General features: G+C 44.5%; 1 protein-coding gene across 1 annotated transcript; it reads right to left on the reverse strand.

Annotated features, from left to right (window-relative positions):
* Window positions 1-17824: 17824 nt before the first annotated feature.
* On the reverse strand, window positions 17825-19689 carry ARR9 (response regulator 9). Its single transcript, XM_068453044.2, has 5 exons — window positions 19403-19689; window positions 19166-19269; window positions 18934-19011; window positions 18582-18652; window positions 17825-18371 (listed from the first exon to the last, which is right to left on the reverse strand). Exons 1-5 carry the CDS (start codon window positions 19506-19508, stop codon window positions 18083-18085), a joined length of 648 nt encoding a protein of 215 aa, XP_068309145.2. The 5' UTR covers window positions 19509-19689; the 3' UTR covers window positions 17825-18082.
* Window positions 19690-20404: the final 715 nt, after the last annotated feature.

A 20404-nucleotide genomic window follows, 5' to 3' on the forward strand; every position in this document is an offset into this window, starting at 1 on the left:
TAATGTAACATGACAAACACCAAGTATCCAGTTAACATTTGTGAAATTCTTCAATTGGATTTCAACACACAATCGAGGTTTATGCTCATTTCTCGATGAGCACGATTCAAGGAGCCGTGACAACTTGTTTGGGCCCAAAATATTATTGCTAGGCCGAGCAGCAGGATGTGCTCGGCCCAAGGTAATGGTAAATACTATGGGCCGAATAATAAATCCTGGGCCAGCTGGCAGGATCGGCCAAATCCTATCCTAAGTAGTCCGGATGAATAGGAAAGGTCGAGGAAGTCCTAGTGCGATCAGGATTCTCGACCAGCAAGGAAGGGAGTCCCGAAAAGAAGGAAAATTCAGAATCCCAGTAGGAATAGGTTTGTTCGAGTTAGAGGCGAAATGGGATAAGGACTCCCAATCCAAATCAGAATTGGTTTTCAAGGAATAGGGCACTATAAATACAAGAAATCATGCAACAGGAAAGGACCTTCAAATCAGCATACAATTGCCCTGCGCAAAAACTCTCAACACCTTGAGATTTTTCCTTTTCTTTTCTTGCCGACACACCTTCAGTTTGGATAAACAGCACTGTGGAAGCGCCCGGCGAGCACCTTCAGTTTGGATAAACAGCACTGCTGCCACAGAATCAGCCGACCGAGAAGCATCTTCAGTTTGGATAAACAGCACTGCGTCGAGGTCGACCGATTATCTATCCAAGTCTCGGTCGAGAAAGGTTTTCGAACATTTTTTGGCAGAGGTCACCTTGCTAGCCTTCTCGGCATAGTTAGGTGTTACGAATTACATTGCTCGGCGTACTGGTCGCCGAGTGGTTTTATGATTGGATACTCACAAGTGAGTTTCAGGGTTCGGCATTCCGACGGCCGAACTACGTTTACCATCAAGACATACATCACGTTCGAGTACCTGTGCCCATACAGTTTGGTCTCGATTCGACGTGCTTATACTCTCACGAATATAATCACAGTGACCGAATCGGGCTCGGACGATTTGTGAACTCCGCAGAATTATCAGCCTTGTCTTCAGGCTGTAGAACCCAGAGACCGAGAGTGTTCCTTCCTCGGTCGCAATCGCAAGATAAAGAAGTCAGCGACGCGCTCAAAGCTACATCAACAAATTTTACTCCTCGGCCAGGCTCGGCCGACGAGTTGGCACGCCCCGCATTCGACCAAAGGACGTAGTTAGCTTATTAGTTACTCGGCCTGCGCGCCACGTAGGTTTTTGTAATTTTTAGGGTCAACATTTTGGCACGCCCAGTGGGACCTTTGTACTAAACCTTCGGAGTTCATGACCATTGAGACACGGTCTACGAAGCAGAAAACAACCATGGGAAAGTCAACGACTGAGTTGCCAGTGCAAGGCCATGGGCAGGATTTGCACACTACAAAAAATCCGATCATAGTTGCGCCGCCCGAGGCCACAAGTGTAACACGCCGAGAGAATGAAGTCTGTCTCGCCGGGCAACCTTACAACCCCGCAGTCCCGAATCAAACAACTGGAATGTTCATAGAAGGGATTGTGGAAGATTGTGATGACGATGGTGGGGAAGGTTCCAATCCACCAACTAGGACATTCCTTCGGAGACGACTGGACGAACAATATCGTCAGGTCTAGCAGTCGATTGGTCAAAAGATGAATGATTTGCTAGACGCAATACGAAGTAACAGCGATACACAGACCAGAATGCTTGAACTACTGGTTAGTAAAGCCTTCGAAGATGGCCAGGTCGGCCAACCTCGGCAGCTCCCGACGAATGTGCCTATACCAGCCGAGAGAGGGTCCGCTCGGCCACAACCAGTCCCCTTAGAAAGAAGAGGACTAGGGAATAGATCCGAGGGACCAAGCCAGGGAGAAGAAGTCGCTTCCATAAACGTGACCGAAGTCCAGAGAATGATTGATTCGGCCCCAAAGAAAGGGCCGAAGTTTCCAAAATTCATTCATACCCGGCTTATGTGGAAAGGTTTGAATACCCACGAGGATTTAAGATCCCCGATTTCAGCCTCTTCGCCGGGGAATCATCTTTATCCTCACTAGAACATGTGGCTCGGTTCACAGCGCAGTGTGGGGACGTCAATAGCGATTTCTACAAACTACGGCTGTTTAACGTTTCACTGACAGGCTCAGCTTTCGCCTGGTACATTAATCTTCCACCCAACTCCGTGCAGAGTTGGGAAGAGTTGGTCGAAAAGTTCCATGAACAATTCTATCGGCCAGGGATGGAGATGTCTGTATCATCGTTGGCCAGGATGGCTCAAGCATCTAACGAATCTCCAATGGCATACCTAACAAGGTTTAAATCGGCTAGGAATTGGTGCCGAGTGCCACTCCCCGAAGTGGAATTCGTCAGGATCGCCCTCAACGGATTAGACGTGGAGTACAAAAAGAAGTTCCTGGGGGCGAACATCCGAGATATGTACGAACTTGCTCAACACGTTGAGCAATATGATTATCTGCTCCGAGAAGAAAAGATATCGAAGCCACCATCTCGGGGAACGCTGTATAAGAATCCCACGGTTAGCTACGCATCGGCCGAAAGTGAAGACCCTCAGTATGTTAGTGTAGATGCGGCCGAGATAGTAATAGACAAACCCTATGTTTGCAAGGCCTTGGTGCAGGTGAATTCCAAAGACACCAAAACCCGTTTGGCCGCCGAGGAAATGAGTAAGTCATCGAAAGTATACACTTTCGATATCACCAAAGCTGATGCAATTTTCGATCAATTATTGGCAGCAAAAATCATCAAGCTTCGGCCGGGACATATTATCCCTAAGGCTGATGAATTAAAAGGAAAGATATACTGCAAGTATCATAATTCTAATAAGCATGCAACCAATAATTGTGTTGTGTTCCGGGACACAATTCAAAGTTGGATTGAAAAAGGAAAGTTGAAATTTCCGGAAAAGATGGCTGTCGATGTTAATCCTTTCCCTTCAACAACGATTGGTATGGTGGATGCTCACCTTCCCAAAAATAAAGGGAAGGCCGAATATGTCCCGGTGCAGCATATCCGTCAACGGAATGGTCGAACAAGACTAAAGCTTGATATATTTTCAAATGCATCACCAACGGAACAATCGGTGCGACCCGCCGATGAGCCGATGACGAGGTCAATTTCTGACGAAACTTGTGGATCGAAAGCTTTATGTGACCATTGTAAAACACCAGTTGAACCTGGGAAGAAATTGTCAACACCACCCACAGCTCCTACAACATCATCAAAGGGATTAGGTCCACGACGTCAAGTGTTTGATCGACTCGGCCACAAGTACAGCCGAAAGACCAGACCTCGGTCAGGCGGCGTCTTGATTTCGACGCACCTTTCTATAATGAGGATTATTACTCGCGCAATGCCAACAGTTCGGGCTTACCAGCTGATCGCAAAACTTTCAAACCACCAAGGACATCAGATCAACGCTGGTACAGTTACAATTCTCCGACTGGCTTGTATACGGCGCTGTCTAAATCCCAAAAACATTGTCGTCAACGGATAGATTGCATGGCTCGACGACGGGAAGCGCAGGCCAGCCCGGCCAACCAGTGGCAACCAAAAAAGGCCGTGGACAACATCAGCGAACGGCCAACCCCGACTATCATGACCGAGTTAGCCGAAGGGAAGAAAGTAGCGGATGCTGATTTCGAAACCACCATTGAGGAGGCTGAGAAACGTATTAAGATCCTTCTCCGGCCTGGGGAAACGAGAGCTCGTCTAGAGTACTTTACACAAGAGGCCGAAAGGAAACTTTCTCCGTTACCACCGCGCGAGCCGTTTATCAAAATACGGCGCAACTTACACCCTCCATTCCTCGGTGCATCCATGGAATACATGCGAGAATTTCATAAGAAATACTCCGCAAATGACTTGTACGGACTCCCCAAGGCATGTCAGGAAGCCCTCGACTTAGTGCTAACTTGTCCTGATGCCGAGTAAATTATCCAGAAAACTTCTGATCCAGCCATTAAAGCTAGGTTTCAACATATACGGGAGGCTCGGGTCCTTGGTTTTGAGGTCGATCCTTATACAGATATCGACGCCGCCGAATTACCCTTTTCGCTCGAAGATCTTCAGCATTTACGCTATCATTTCGAAGTCTTCTCGGCTGTATCGCTCTTCGGCCTCACGGCCGACGAGGAAAAACGAATAGCACGTTTGGATACCTATCTAGACACGAGGAACGCCCGTATTGCATATGAAGAACGAGCCCATGTAACAAATGACCAACGTAAATCTTCGGCAGTCCACATCGTCGAAGGAAATGGCTCACCCGCACTCAATTTGGTTCCCACGTCTCGGATACCGGCTCTTACCGAGGAACTCAAAAGTTTGATCGAGGATTTTCCGACGACTGCTACAGAGGATAGTTCTCCAGAAGACGACGACCATGACCCAATGGGCCCCTCGGTCCTCGAACATATGGAGATCAGTATGGTACACGTTCTACCAGCTGAATTCCAACCGAGTACCCACCAGTCAAGTTTCTTGGACGGGGACGTAGTTGCCAAGGAAGCCACATAAGTAGACTTCGTCGCAAACGACGACGACCGAGAAAACCAAAGTGGAGATAACCTTAAGGCAGCTTTGGCCGAGCTATTTCCCCGCTCCTCCTCGGTTAATCTCCAACACCTGAAGCCGTTGTACGTCACGGCTCACATCGAAGGATTTCCCATTTCTAAAGTATTTGTCGACTGTGGAGCCACAGTCAACATTATGCCAATATCCGTCATGAAGGCTTTACGCCGTTCTGATAATGAACTCATTCCGTCAAGGATCACTATGAGCAGCTTTGTTAGTGACAAAACTCAGACCAAAGGGGTGCTCCCGTTGGAAGTTAGCATTACCGGTCGTCAACACATGACGGCATTCTTTGTCATTGATTCCAAGACGGATTATAACGCATTACTTGGCCGCGACTGGATCCACCAAACCAGTTGCATTCCTTCATCATTATACCAAGTCCTCATCTTTTGGGATGGCAAATCGGTCGTAGTTCACCCAGCCGATAACCAACCATTTGAAACCAACATGATTCAGGCTCGCTATTATGATGATCACGTCGGCTACATCACCCTCCAAGGCCTTAACGAGGATGAACGGCCGACGAGAATTTCAGTACAAAAAGTGATTGAGGTCGGCGCCGAGACTGTCCAACAGGATTCGGCGAGACTTGGCTTGGCGAACTTGGTCATCAATGCCGATGATTGAGCACACCATGCAAGAACGGCGTCAGGCCGCGGTTTCATCTACAATGGAACGTCTGCTGGCCCATTGGTACGCCATTACCAAGCAACCACATTCTGGCGTCAATTTAATCGAATTTCTGGCCGAAGCAGATAACGGCCCCGTTCTATCTTTCGATAAAGTTCAGGCTGCGCCGGCCGAACTCGAAGACCATCGACCTCAAGTCAAGGACCCGTTAGAGGAAGTTAACGTAGGCACGACCGAGGATCCTCGCATATTCTTTATTAGTGCGTTACTCCCACTATCCATGAAGGTCGAACTCCGTAAGCTACTCCACGAATTTAAAGATTGCTTTGCGTGGAGTTATCATGAAATGCCAGGCCTTGACCGAAACCTTGTAGAGCATGAACTACGCATCAAGGAGGGGTGTAAGCCTTTTCGACAGCCTCCTCGCCGATTTTCGAACGAAGTACAACTCGGCATTAAGGAAGAATTAGTTCGGCTTCTAAAAGCCGAATTTATTAGGACCGCTCGGTATGTCGAATGGTTGGCCAATATCGTCCCCGTATTAAAGAAAAACGGTGCCCTTCGCATTTGCATCGATTTCCGTAATCTAAATCTGGCTACTCCCAAAGACGAATATACGATGCCGTTCTCAGATTTATTAATTGATGCCGCAGCTAATCATGAACTGCTATCTTTTATGGACGGTCATGCGGGTTACAACCAGATTTTCATCGCCGAAACCGACATCCACAAGACGGCTTTCCGTTGCCCGGGGGCACTTGGTACTTACGAATGGGTGGTCATGCCATTCGGCCTCAAGAATGCCGGCGCCACATACCAACGAGCCATGAATATGATCTTCCACGACTTAATCGGTACAATCGTCGAAGTTTATATCGATGATGTGGTCGTAAAATCCAAATGTCGTCAAACACACCTGGACGACCTGAGGCAAGCGTTCCTTCGCATGCACAAAAACAACCTCAAGATGAACCCGGCCAAGTGTGCTTTCGGTGTTTCGGCCGGTAATTTCCTAGGGTTTTTGGTGCACCATCGCGGCATCGAGGTCGATGAAAATAAAGCCCGCGCCATCATTAGCGCCCCACCGCCGACGACAAAGAAACAGCTCCAATCGTTACTCGGGCAGATAAATTTCCTCCGTCGTTTCATCGCCAATTCGGCCGGTAAAATGAAAGCATTCTCTACATTCCTTAAACTGAAGGAGACCGACCGATTTGAATGACGCGAAGAGCATCAAGCTGCATTTACGCAAATCAAGGTGGCCCTTTCCACCCCACCTGTGCTCGTTCCACCTTGTCGCAACAAACCCCTTAAATTGTACATTTCAGCAGCTGCTGAATCCATTAGGTGCCTACTCGCACAAGATAACAACGTCCGACGCGAACAAGCTATCTTTTACCTTAGCCGAAACCTGAATTCACCAGAACTTAATTATTCCCCTGTCGAAAAACTTTTCTTAGCGTTGTTTTTCGCCGCATCCAAGCTTCGGCATTACATGCTCCCCACAGTTACGCAGGTCATCGCCCAAACCGACGTAATTCGTTACATGCTGACTCGGCCTATGGTCAAAGGCCGAATTGGGAAATGGACACTCGCCCTATCCGAGTTCAGCCTTCAGTATGTACCATAAAAGGCCGTCAAGGGGCAAGCCCTCGCCGACTTCCTGGCACAACACCCATCCCCTTATGGTTTTGAGGGGGGAGACGTCGACATCGGTTTCGTCACCACACGCGATAACCATTGGACTATGCATTTTGATGGTTCCAGTACTTCGACCTCGGCAGGTGTCGGTATCGCAATTCAGTCGCCTGATCACTGCCGATGGTATTTTTCTCTCAAGTTAGATTTCAGCTGCACCAATAATCAAGCCGAATATGAAGCCCTCATTATCGGCCTCCATGTTTTACACGATCTGCGGGCCCCCCGCGTTCTTGTCCTTGGTGATTCCGAACTTGTGATTAACCAACTGAATGGCGTGTTTCGTTGCATGAGTTGTACTTTAGCTCCCTATCACATGGTCGCCACCTACCTGGCCGAGTCGTTCGAACGAATCACATTTGAACACATTTCACGTATCCACAATACTGACGCCGACGAACTCGCCCAGATTGCCTCCGGAGCACAACTCATGGGGGCAAACTAGGTCGAATTGTGGGAATTGCGAACACGGGTCAACGATCGCACCCCGTTTTGATTAATTAGCAAACCCTCCAACGCGCGCACGTAATACGTACAAGGGTAATGTCGCTCCCATCCCTATTAGAACGAGGAGATCCCATAGAAGTATGTGTCGTCGAAGTAGAACCAGATGATTGGAGAAGGACGATGTTACGGTACCTCGATAACCCCAATGGGAAACACGACCAAAGAACGAAGGTGCTCGCGACAAATTACGTGTCGTATCAAAATGAATTATATCGCAAGGGCGATGATGGTTTACTACTGTTGTGCCTCGGCCCACACGAGGTTGCCCAAGCAATGGCCGAGGTACATGAAGGAATTTGCGGGGCACACCAATCTGGATGAAAGATGCGCTGGTTGCTCCGACGACACGGTTATTTTTGGCCCAATATATTAAAGGATTGCATCGAATATGCACGGAGATGCGTATCATGCCAAATTCATGGACCCGTGCAGAGAGCCCCGACCGAATTACTACAATCGGTTACTAAACCATGGCCGTTCAGGGGTTGGGCAATGGATGTAATTGGCAAAATCACGTCATCATCGGGGGCAGCGAAACACGCGTGGATAATTGTAGCAACTGACTATTTCACTAAGTGGGTCGAAGCCAGGTCATACGTCGAATTAACTGCTAAAGAGGTATGCAACTTCGTAGAGGAGAATATTGTGACCAGATTCGGCGTGCCAGATAGGTTTAGGGAATACGCGGCAAGTTTGAATATCCGACTCGAGCAATCTACGCCGTATTACCCACAGGCAAACGGACAGGCCGAGGCAAGCAACAAAGTGTTGATCGGCATCCTTGAAAAAATGGTAAAAGAAAAACCTGGTTTGTGGCATTTGAAGTTAAATGAAGCATTATGGGCATACCGAACTTCACCCTGGTCGGCCACTGGAACCACTCCTTATGCATTAACTTATGGACACATTGCTATGTTACCGGTCGAGTTGAGTATAAGCTTGTTACGAGTAATCGAGCAGACTGATTTATGCAGTATTGAATACAGTCAAGCGATGCGGCAAGAGTTGGAAGACTTAGAAGAAAGTCGAATCGACGCGGGTAACTTATTGGTTGCACAAAAGAAAATTGCCGAGCGAGCATATAACCAGCGTGTGAGACAAAAAACGTTCGGCGAAGGAGAATTGGTTTGGCAAACTGTGTTGCCTGTTGGGATTAAAGACCCCAGATTTGGTAAGTGGTCGCCGAATTGGGAAGGGCCATTCATAAGTTGCCGATTAATGGAAAGTTTTTAAAGAAGTATTATCCAATTACATGGGAAATGCAAGAGTAAGACCATTGTATTAATAGCAAGACAACCATTGTATTAATAGCAAAACGACGATTGTATTGATAACAAAAAGTCATTACAAGAAGAACAAATACAAATACAATGGTGAAATCCTAAGGGGTCGAGGGGAGGAAAATCTCAAGGATAGCCTTCAGCTCCAGCCACTTCGCTTCGCTCAAAATTATCTCAGCCTGCCTTGTCTTCTTGTTACACTGCAGTTGCTGGATACGCCGTGCACCGGCAGCAAAGGCCGTCAGCCGACCCTTGTTAGTCTCAAAGTCTTTCTCCAGCTCAGAAGCAGCAGCCGACCTTTGCCGTTGAAGGTCAGAGATTTGACGTTGAAGGTCAGAGATCTGACGATCAAACTCAGTCAGCTTTGCTTTCTTCGCCTTGATTGCCTCCATCTCTACTCGGCCAGCCTCATGCGCGACCTTGGCCACCTTCAAATCGTCCTCGACTTGTAAGGCTCGCTTGAAGATGAGAAAGTGTTGCCGAGTCCGCTCCAAGAGATCGGTGAGGAACGAGATACCTTTCGGGCTCAGGTGACCGTCGCTGGCGAGGTCATTGAGACACTCTCCAACAGAGTCAAGGCTCTTGCACCGGAGAGCTTGGGAGGCAGTCAGAGACAAAACTTCGTGCAGCTTCACGAAGACTTCGGCGGGCGTGGCTCCCGCCGATTCGGCCGGAGCTGCAGAAGAGCCGGCCTCACCGGTCGTGCTCTGAAGAAGAGCGTCAAGCTCCACTTCCCACGATGGCTGCACATAAAAGGAAAACTTTGTGAGGAAAGTAAGACATCGGGATGTAGTGCATAAAGGAAAAAGGGGATTGTTTTAGACCTGCCGAGAGGAGACTTCGGCTATGCCCTCTGGGTCATTGCTCGAACCCAGGGAACTTAATGGCCGAGCCCAGTGCCTTAGACCGCCACGCAATTCACGCGGCCGATGGAGGTCATCTACATTTGATGGCCACGACGGCGGCCAGGAAATATAGACAACGCCCCTCGGCGCGTAAAATTGCCGGTGAAATGAATGTTCGGGCACCTGACATTTAATAGGCGTTTTTAAAAAAAAAAAAAAAAAAAATGTGCCACACAAAAAAAAAAATCAACACAACAAAAAGCGAGACTTACAAAGGCCGAAGAGACTTCCTGTGGATGAATGAGAGGATCTTCGTCCTGCGGGTGGATCGGCGTTTCAGCCGTGGCCTCAGGATCGGCAATAGGTCTCTTGCCACGATCCGCCGCAGTAGGACGTGGTCGAGCGGTCGCCTCGACGACCGGAGGAGGATAGACGGGAGGAGAGTTGACTGGTCGACGACGGCGTTGCAGCGGGACTTCGTCACTCTCGCTCTCGACATCCTGAACAAAAAGATAACATTTAGCATTACAACCAGAAACCTAAAGAAGCAAGTGGAAACAGAATTATACCTCCAAAACGACTGTTGGAGACGATGGTGCTTCGGCAGGCGCAGCCGACTTCCCCACTTCAGGTGCCACGACCGACTCCGAAGCTGGAGCGGGTGCGACGATTGGATCGGCCGGGGAAACGGCTGGAGGATTCGAGGTTGGGGATGCCGCGGCAGCCGGCACAGATGGAGAGCCGGCAGGAGCAGGCGTCCCAGAAGTATTACTGAGGACGACATGAATTTCTCGGTCGCCCTTCTTCGCCAATTTCTTGACGCGTTTAGAAGGGCGAGGGGTCTCCTCCGCAGGCTCGGCCTCTCGGTGAGGGCGTTTGGAAGGGACCGTCCGCTCGGTGACAAGGGTTTTCTTCTTGGGCACCAGCTTCTTCGCCTTTGCCACCGCAGCGACCACTTCGACCGTCCTCGACCCGCGACCCCCTGAAATAGCAAAGTGATTAGTAACGAGGACAAGTAAGTTTCTTTTTCTGAAGTAGCAAAGTAGTCAACAATATACCTTGGGCCGACTCCTTAGGTTGGGTCGAGAGCGCCGGTCTGGGCCGGTCGCCAAACACTTTGCTCACCACGTCTTCGGCCGTGGCGCCGAAGAAGTCGCCGGTGTACTCATCACACCAGTCCCCAAAAGTGTCGGTGCCCAAGGATTCCGGAACGATTGGCCGAAGACGAAACTTCTTGCACCAATCCTGAAACTCTTGCTCTGTCGTCCGGCACTCCCTCTCGGAAGAACCAGAAAGACATCCCCGGCTCAGGAGGGAACGAGAGACGATCAGGGGTACAGGGCAACCTTGGAGGTAGCCGAGCTGCCGGGCGACAAAGTGGGGCTGGTAGACCTCCCAACCGGCTCGGCGGGCATCGCAACCAAGGGGAAGGTCGCGAGCCAGTACGATTGACCCCCAGGACTGACGAAGGCCCGCGTCTTCGGCCGCGGCCCAAGGTGCCGTCGGGAGCCCGATTGAAGCAGGATACTCCTGGCGCCGGCACACCAGGAACTCGTCGTCCGAAAGAACGTCGAGGCTGAAAAAGTGCTTAAGGACCTCGTCAGCCCGGTGAGGAGGAGCCGGTCGAGAGGCCAGTTGGGGGCTGAGGGCGGCTGAGCGCTGGAAAGCAGGGACCTCAGGCCGAAGAGTGGAGAAATAGACCTGCAGCCAGAGTTGGAAAACCCAGAGGGGCCCATTCTGGTACGGGTCAATCTTGTTGATGGTCGTCTCGGCCAAGCAACGAAAGAGGTTGGCAAGAATTGCCGGGCTGAGCGCCAGAGAGTGACCATTAGCCAGGGCTTGGGCCACCGGCATATTCTCGACCAGGCATTTGTTCGACCTGGTACAACAAATAAATTTGTTGTACCAATAGAAGAGGAAGGCTTCATGTTCTCCCTTCCTGAGACTCTCCTCGCCTCGGCCGGCAAAGTGGAGAATCAGAGTATTGTATTTGAATAAGTTCTTATGAAGCTTCTGAACTTCTTCTCTGGAAGGCTTTCGATCTCCTCGGCTGAGTGTTTCGACGGCCCGCTAGTCGAAAAGCGCCTTCAGGTTAAGGAGGGAGGGGCATCCAGAGAGAGTGGCGTCGATTGGGAGGCCGGACGGTGGAGTCCCAAGAATGGCCGAGATGTCGAGGATTGTAGGGCCGAGGGGTCCGAATGGAAGGACCATGGTGTTGGTGGCCGAACACCATAGAGTCAAGGCCGCCATAAGCAGCTCCTTGTCCATGGTAATCTCCATGGTCGAAAGCAGGATGGCATCATAGATGCCGAGGGCTTTCCACTCCTCGCCGAAGATTGATCTCATTCGATCCACCCAGGCGGCCCAGGCTGTGGTGGTCGAGGGCCAAGCTCCTTGAGGTCGAGCCAAGCACCATTTGGACCAGTCGAACCCTTGGAGCAGGGGTGTTAGGCACTGCTCATTGAGAAGATTGGTGATGCACGACGGCACTGCATCCCTGAAGAGGGGGCCCAGAATCTGATGAGTGGTGGCCATGTCATTCTCAAAGCGTAGTGTTTTGATCGCATTCCGATCGATGAAATCTTTGCATTTATTGATCTCGTCAGAGAGCTTCGAAATAAAGGAGGCCATTTGGAAAGATGGTAGGAGATAGTTTGGAAAAGAAGAGATTGCAGAGGAAAATTGGAGAGGAAATCGCAGAAGGAAGAACTGGAAGGATTTTTGCTTGAGCGAACAGGGATGATAAATTTGGGATTTTGGAATTTCTGAAAGCGTAAAATACGAATGGCAGAAATGTGGGTATTTATAAGCTTTTCAGAATGAAGATCAAACGTTTGGAATTCGAAAAGCACTGGTTCAAATTGGGGGGAAATTTAACCGGGAAAGGCTCAATCATTTCGGATATTTTGGGAACCTGCGAAGAGGGGATCGAGGAGTCGAAAATCCAGGACGCACGATTGCGTGCGACGCCAGTTTTAAGGCATTAATGAGGATAAGACGTTCCAGTTAGTGCACGGTTTCGAGGCCCACGATTGAAAGTTTTAAGAGCGGCGGAGAATCGACACGTGGCCACGCTTTGGGGGCAACGAGGGAAGTGCAATCATGGCTCATAATTGCGCAGGAATAACGGTCATTAAGGAAGTAAAGTCCGAAAAAGCAATAAACGTTTTCGCTTCTTCAAGGTCGAGTCCCGACCAAGAGTTAACGGTCAGCGACCTCAGAAGCGAGGGGGCAATGTTTGGGCCCAAAATATTATTGCTAGGCTGAGCAGCAGGATATGCTCGGCCCAAGGTAATGGTAAATACTATGAGCCAAATAATAAATCCTGGGCCAGCTGGCAGGATCGGCCAAATCCTATCCTAAGTAGTCCGGATGAATAGGAAAGGTCGAGGAAGTCCTAGTGCGATCAGGACTCTCGACCAGCAAGGAAGGGAGTCCCGAAAAGAAGGAAAATTCAGAATCCCAGTAGGAATAGGTTTGTTCGAGTTAGAGGCGAAATGGGACAAGGACTCCCAATCCAAATCAGAATTGGTTTTCAAGGAATGGGGCACTATAAATACAAGAAATCATGCAACAGGAAAGGACCTTCAAATCAGCATACAATTGCCCTGCGCAAAACATCTCAACACCTTGAGATTTTTCCTTTTCTTTTCTTGCCGACACACCTTCAGTTTGGATAAACAGCGCTGTGGAAGCGCCCGGCGAGCACCTTCAGTTTGGATAAACAGCACTGCTGCCGCAGAATCAGCCGACCGAGAAGCATCTTTAGTTTGGATAAACAGCACTGCGTCGAGGTTGACCGATTATCTATCCAAGTCTCGGTCGAGAAAGGTTTTCGAACCTTTATTGGCAGAGGTCACCTTGCTAGCCTTCTCGGCATAGTTAGGTGTTACGAATTACATTGCTCGGCGTACTGGTCGCCGAGTGGTTTTATGATTGGATACTCACAAGTGAGTTTCAGGGTTCGGCATTCCGACGGCCGAACTACGTTTACCATCAAGACATACATCACGTTCGAGTACCTGTGCCCATACAGTTTGGTCTCGATTCGACGTGCTTATACTCTCACGAATATAATCACAGTGACCGAATCGGGCTCGGACGATTTGTGAACTCCGCAGAATTAGCAGCCTCGTCTTCAGGCTGTAGAACCCAGAGACCGAGAGTGTTCCTTCCTCGGTCGCAATCGCAAGATAAAGAAGTCAGCGACGCGCTCAAAGCTACATCAACAAATTTTACTCCTCGGCCAGGCTCGGCCGACGAGTTGGCACGCCCCACATTCGACCGAAGGACGTAGTTAGCTTATTAGTTACTAGGCCTGCGCGCCACGTACGTTTTTGTAATTTTTAGGGTCAACACAACTTCGAAATATTTTTTTCGTTTTTTCTAAGATTTTATTAAAAGTTATACCTTATATAATATTTTATTCAATATATGCCATGTGACACCTTATGATTAGTTTGATATAATTTTCTCGAGTTTTTTTTGTGTCAAAACAATGAGCAACCTGCAACAAATTTGTAGCAACTTTTGAATTTTATTTTTCTCTTATTTTATATGAAAATTTCAAATTATATATATTTTTTATTTCTCATTGCCATGTGCCATCTTCTCGCCCATCACTAGAGTTTAGGGTATTATTTCATAACATGTCACAAGTGATCATCCCAAAAATACCAGTTTAACTCTAGCGAGGGCAATACCGAAATTTCCCTCAAGACAACCCAGACAAGTGACACATTTTGTTTGGTCCGAACTCTTACATAACCCACGTGGCAGCACTTGATAAAGGTCATGTGTTATTTTTATTATTCCTATAAAATATAAAAGCACATTAAAGAGATCATAATAATTAATTTACAAATGTGAAAAATATGAAAACGTTTGTGATTGCATCCTTTACTCTTTGACGATGGGTACATTGTCGTTTGGATTGTTACAACTATAAATCCATTAATGTATAGTTTGAGTTTAACATTAATAAAAAAATATTTCTAAAATGCGAAAAATATATCGTCAATTGGTACGTGACTGGGAATGCGATATCTTCAACGTGGTACGTTCAATATGCCGAATCAATGTCATGAATATGGTGATTGGTCAAGGAGATTCAATTAAGCACCATCATGAAACTTGTACAAGTATATCATGTAACATGACAAGCACCAAGTACCCAATGTAACATTTGTGAAATTCTCCTATTTGATTTCAACCACTGTTCTAAAAATCTCCGCCTAGCGCTGCCTAGGCCCCAGCCTAAACGCTAAGCGGCTGGCCACCGCTTCAATTAATCCCTAGGTGTTTGAAAATTAAGAAATGGCACATAGACATGCTTAGGCGCCCACCTAGCCCGTGTTGGTCGCGACTCTCACTTAGACAGAAAATAGATAATTTTCATTTTCATTATGTTCTAATACTTTATAATCTATTTGTCATTTTATTTTTCAATTTATATATTCCAGGGCACCACTTAGTGGGAAAAAGCTTTGTTGTTGTTGTATATATTCCAAGGCAATTATGTATTTTTTAAATATAAGCAGACCCTTATTTATCCTATAGATAATAAATTTACTTAAATTTACCTAGTTCGCTTAGGCTCCGCCTAATAGCCTAGGTGCTAGGCACCAGCTACCGCCTGACTAGCGCTAAGCACCAGCTACCGCTCGACTAGCGCTAGGCACCAGCCACTGCCCGACTGACACTTAATGTCTTTTAGAACCTTAATTTCAACTTGTAAAAGAGGTTTTATGTTCATTTCTCAATAAGTCGGTTCAAGAATTTTGTGGGAACATTCGAATTATTTTTTCGATTTTTCTTGATTTTACACGAACACCTTATATAATATTTTACTCATTATGTACCACATGCACCTTGTGATTTGTTTGATATAGTTTTTCTCCATTTTCTTCAAAACGGCGAGCACCCTGCAATGAGTCAGCAGCAACTTCCGAAATATTTTTCCAATTTTTCTCCTATTTTATATAAATGATTCAACTTATATTACATTTTATTCAAAATTTGCCAATTTATTAACTTGTCATTTATGATCAGGTTCCACCAATGAGTTCAATTTTATTGTGAGACATCCAGATGAAATCCAACGGTTTAAGTTGGTCCACGTGGATGGTCTGCAAAAAATATTCCGCACCAGAAAATTTGCGAAGAGTATTAAAGCATAACATCACAATGGACTTTTAAGTACTCAAAATGGCTTGCTTGGGTCCATTAGTATATTGAGATCTCGTTTGACAGCTCGGATTGTACTGACTATTTCAATCAGATAGGATAATTTATCATCGGATAGTACTGACTAATTAATCGGGCGTTTGGTACAATATCAAACTAATAGTCGTATTATTTATAGGGATGTTTTGATATAAGTGCCTGAGTTTTCAACTCTATAGACTAAACATTTGTTGGTTTTAGAGATTTAATTAAACATTTTTCCTACAAATTTGAAGTTTCATCTATCATAACTATCCTTTATTTGTACTAAAATTACAGATCTTACCACTGCCTAAATTCTTCATGTCAGGAAAAAACTGTAGAGATATTGAAACAAATTTCCTACAATCTAACTCCTTTGATTCCCTCTAAAGATAATTATACCCAAAAAAAAATGATTATCTACAATTTATAAAGTAATAAAATGAAGAAATAAAATACCATTTAAGATATTTGTAGTAATCCATATATAAATTTTTGTAGTTTTTCATATAAGAAAATAACATCGAGAATAATACAAATGTACCAATAAAAAATATGTATGAAAACAAGCCTACTAAAACCAGAAATAAACGTAATTTGTGCTCCATTAATTTGATTAATTAATACTTTTTTCACATTTATGCTCCATTAATTTGATTAATTAATGTGGATAAGCCTATATAAGGTGATGGACTTTTAAAACTCAATTGTCATAGGGTATGGCTGTGATGACTCATTCATGTTGTGGGAGAGCAGTTTCATCCGCTCTAAAGGGCAAGAGCCATGTAAATTGCTTTTACTATTCACTCTCAATAGTATTTGTATTTGTGCAACTCTACTTGTTGAGTAAAGGCGATTACTATTTACAAATATATATATATATATTTTATTTTTTTTGGGTTGTTTTGTTGCACGTAAATTATAAAATGTGGCTGACGTTAATCTTGCTCGATGGTGCAAAGCCAGGCTTAACTTGCTCGAGCTTTTGGATAGGCTTTGCATGACCCACCACTTACCCTTTTTGATTCGGCCCGCTGGGGTGGTTCTTCAGGTTGAAGGTCATCTTTCAAGCCCTAGCCGTTGTCAGAATGACAAGGGTGAAGTTTTGGGGGCATGTCATGACAGGCTGGGGTAGGGACTCGGGTGTGCTCTAGCCCACCGCAAATCAGAAAATGTTCTTGACGAAAATTCTAGGGGCTCCCCTCGCCACTTGCAAGGCACTCCGGCCACCCCAACTCACATGAGAATAAAGACTAGAAAAACAAGGCGTATGCACCCGGTTTCATGAACGGTTGTCGAATATTGATATCGAGGAGGATGTGAAAGATATGCTGCTTTCTTTTGGTTTCAGACTGAGGAGGCAAATCATGTGCCACATGCTTTTGCAATTAGGTGACTGGTTGAGCTTGACTTGATCTAGACAAAAAACACAATAATTTTTATTTAATTTTGTTGAGAATGAATGTCACATCGATAAGATGACGAACATACTTAAGTAAGTTGAGCTACTTCTTATATTGCAAATTAGTTTTATGGTGGAACCTCAACTTTCTTCATGGTATCAGAGCAGATTGTCCAACATGTGAAGCTCAACAGCCACATGTGCGCCATGTCACCTCGTTGTGTTGTCCATATGTTTAGGATTGAAAATCACCACATGAGGGATGTATTGAAAATAAATCTCACATTGATAAGAAGAGAAACCTTGCATAGAGTTACTAAGTTGAGCTATTTTTCATATTATCAATTAATTTTATTTTAGAATCTCAACTTTCTTCAAAACTAATCTAATTTAAATTGAGAAGAGAGGCTTCGAACTTGAGTCAAGTAAGAGAATCACACCGCTCTAACCAATTTAGTCAGGCCCAGACCTTCGAGTCTTAAACCTTTTATATTCAGGCCAGTTATGATTTTTTTTTTTTTGGGTCAAATCAAAAATTTTGTTAGATTAAATATTCGATTCCCGCAAAGACTCAATTCATTTCCACTACTATGATTGCAGGCCAGTTATAAATTGGGATGCACCAATTTAAGTGCAATTTTTTAGAAAAACAAAAAGCGGAAATAAGGAAACACTCTGTTGATCAAAGTAACCCTGTTTCATTATACATCAATTTATTTATTTAATTTTTCTACTTTATGTCATTAATCAAAGTAGCACAACAAAATTGGAATGTAACTATTTTCATGTAAATTGTATACATGAAAAAAAAACCCTCTACGAAAAAAAAAAAAAAAAAAAAAAAGGAAAAGGGAAAAAAAAAAAAGAAAGGAGAACAAAGGTAGTAAAATTACATTGTTCAAATCATCAGGAGATAAAAAAAAAAAAATGGAAATCAAACCAGAGTGGCGATCCCACTGTATCTGGGTCTAGTTCTATCAGGTGAAAGCCCCTCTTCCATTGCCTTCCTCTTGTTATTGTTGGGCGGCATCGTTTGCGGTTGTTGCTGTTCTAGTTCATGATCCTGCTCCTGTGATTGAGTCTCTGAGTTTTCAGATTCATCTTCTTGTTTTTCTTGGTTTTGATTGCTGGACTTGGATTTCATCAGATGGGGTCTAAGCCTACTCAAGTCTGATAGTCTCACTGGCTTTAAGAAAAACTCCTCGGCCCCTTCTTCCAAGCATCTGTTATTAACCAAATAGTTAATCAATTAAACTTCACAATTCAAATTTTCCTACCATTTTTTAAGGAAGGTGATTTCTGCACTCTCTTTTTTTTTTCTTTTTCCGTTCACTCTGTTCCTCCCTTTTTCATTTTTCTTTACGTTTGGATAAAGGAGAATCAAGAGACGGAAACCCAAGGAGTGCAGAAACAGAAAAGGACAGAAAAGGTACCTGGTGATTCTTGAAGGAACATTCTCAGATGACATGATCACAACAGGTATGTTCCTCAGAGATGAAGACTCCTGAAAAATCCACAAAAACAAAAAATCCTGTAAACTTTTTGGAATGTGACAGAGGAAATCTTGTGACTGACATCTGGAACCTGATTTATTTTTGGGTTGAAAATTTGGTGGGCAAATATTCCAGGGGATTTTAATTGATGGTTTAAACCCAAGTGGGCAATTGGACAATTGTAAAACTCCATTGGACAGATGGAAGAAAAATCAATAGGGAAAGATCGAGGAAAAGAAAACATGCACGGCAATATAAAAAAAATAAACAAATAAAAACTAAAAAAGTATACCTTGATTTTCTTGAGCAAATCATATCCTGTCATTCCAGGCATACAGTAGTCTGTAATTACAAGATTCACTCCCACTTCCTGCACAACCACAGAGAGAAAACCAATCAAATTTAGAAACCCATATTTTTTTTATTAATATTTTTACAAAAAAAAAAAGAAAAAGAAAAAAGAGAAAGGAAAATAGAGAGAAAAGTAATCAAAAGATTGGGAAATTGAGAGATTGAGAGAGGACCTGTTGATTGTTTGGGGAGACAGAAGGTGAATCTGAACTGCTTTGTTCATCCTCATACAAACCCAGAAACTCAAGAGCCTTGCTACCAGAATCAACTGTAGTAACTGCATTCAACGTCCAAAACCCAACGTTAATATAGTAAAACAATGAGAACCCAACACTTGAAATTTCATCAGGGGGTTTATTCAGGAAAGGAAAAAATGGAACTCGAAACCTCGAGTGCAGGGGTTTATTTACCTTGGTACGATGAGGTCTTGAGGAGCCTCTCGATCAGCTTTCGATCGATGACGCTGTCATCAACAGCTAGAACGTGAAACTGTGAATCTGTGGCAGACATCCCCATTTCTTACCGATGAAGAAGAAAGCAAATACCAAAAGAAAAAGCTAAAATTATTTTTGTGTTGGTGCTGTTTTTTCTATGGGAGGAGGAGGAAATGAGAAACAAGGCAGGTTTGTTGTATTGAAATAAGAAGAGGAAGACCCACCAATATCCACATCCCACAAAGCAAGACCCGACCAGATTTCAGTGTTTCACCCCAAATCTTGTTAATTTTTTTCCAACTTTATTTTTTGAATTACAGGGCAAGCAATGTGAAAAGAAAAAGGAAATGACAAAATTAATTTAATAATCCCAATGAAATTAATATTTTTATTTTATTTTTGGTTGACAGCCGCGAGGGAGGAGTAGTAGTGGGTTGTATGTATTTTTATACAAATGACTAAAGGAGGAGGGTATAGACATTGCATTAGGATTCTTTTTCTCTCTTTTTTTTTCTCCAATTCTCTCTCCTTCTATTTGAACAGTCATACTTAAATCACGTTAACATCTTATATTAATTTTTTATAGAAATAGAAAGACAAAATAGAGAATGTAAGAGGAAATGATGGAAAGAAGAGGGGAGAAAATCCTAGTCCATAGACATTTTATGTGAAAATTGATTAGTAAGAATAATAGTATTTTTTTATTTAATTATGAATTTTTGTTTTTCGAACTACATATTAATTCAAATTATTGAAAAAAAATGATAGAAAGTTTTGGGTGGATTGAAGAAAATTAAAAGGTAGGGGTATTTGTTGTTCATTATATGGTTTATCCGAACTTTTTCTTTTTTTTTGTGTAAAATATATTTGTACTTGAAAAAAGAATAAGGATATTAGAGTATTCACACATTTTTTTTTATTTTTTTAACATAATATATTATCAATACTAAAAAGTTGAAAAAATACAGATTAAACCTC

This window comes from Pyrus communis, chromosome 14, assembly GCF_041283825.1.
Source record: "Pyrus communis isolate YQ-2024b chromosome 14, ASM4128382v1, whole genome shotgun sequence".
Classification (NCBI taxonomy): domain Eukaryota; kingdom Viridiplantae; phylum Streptophyta; class Magnoliopsida; order Rosales; family Rosaceae; genus Pyrus; species Pyrus communis.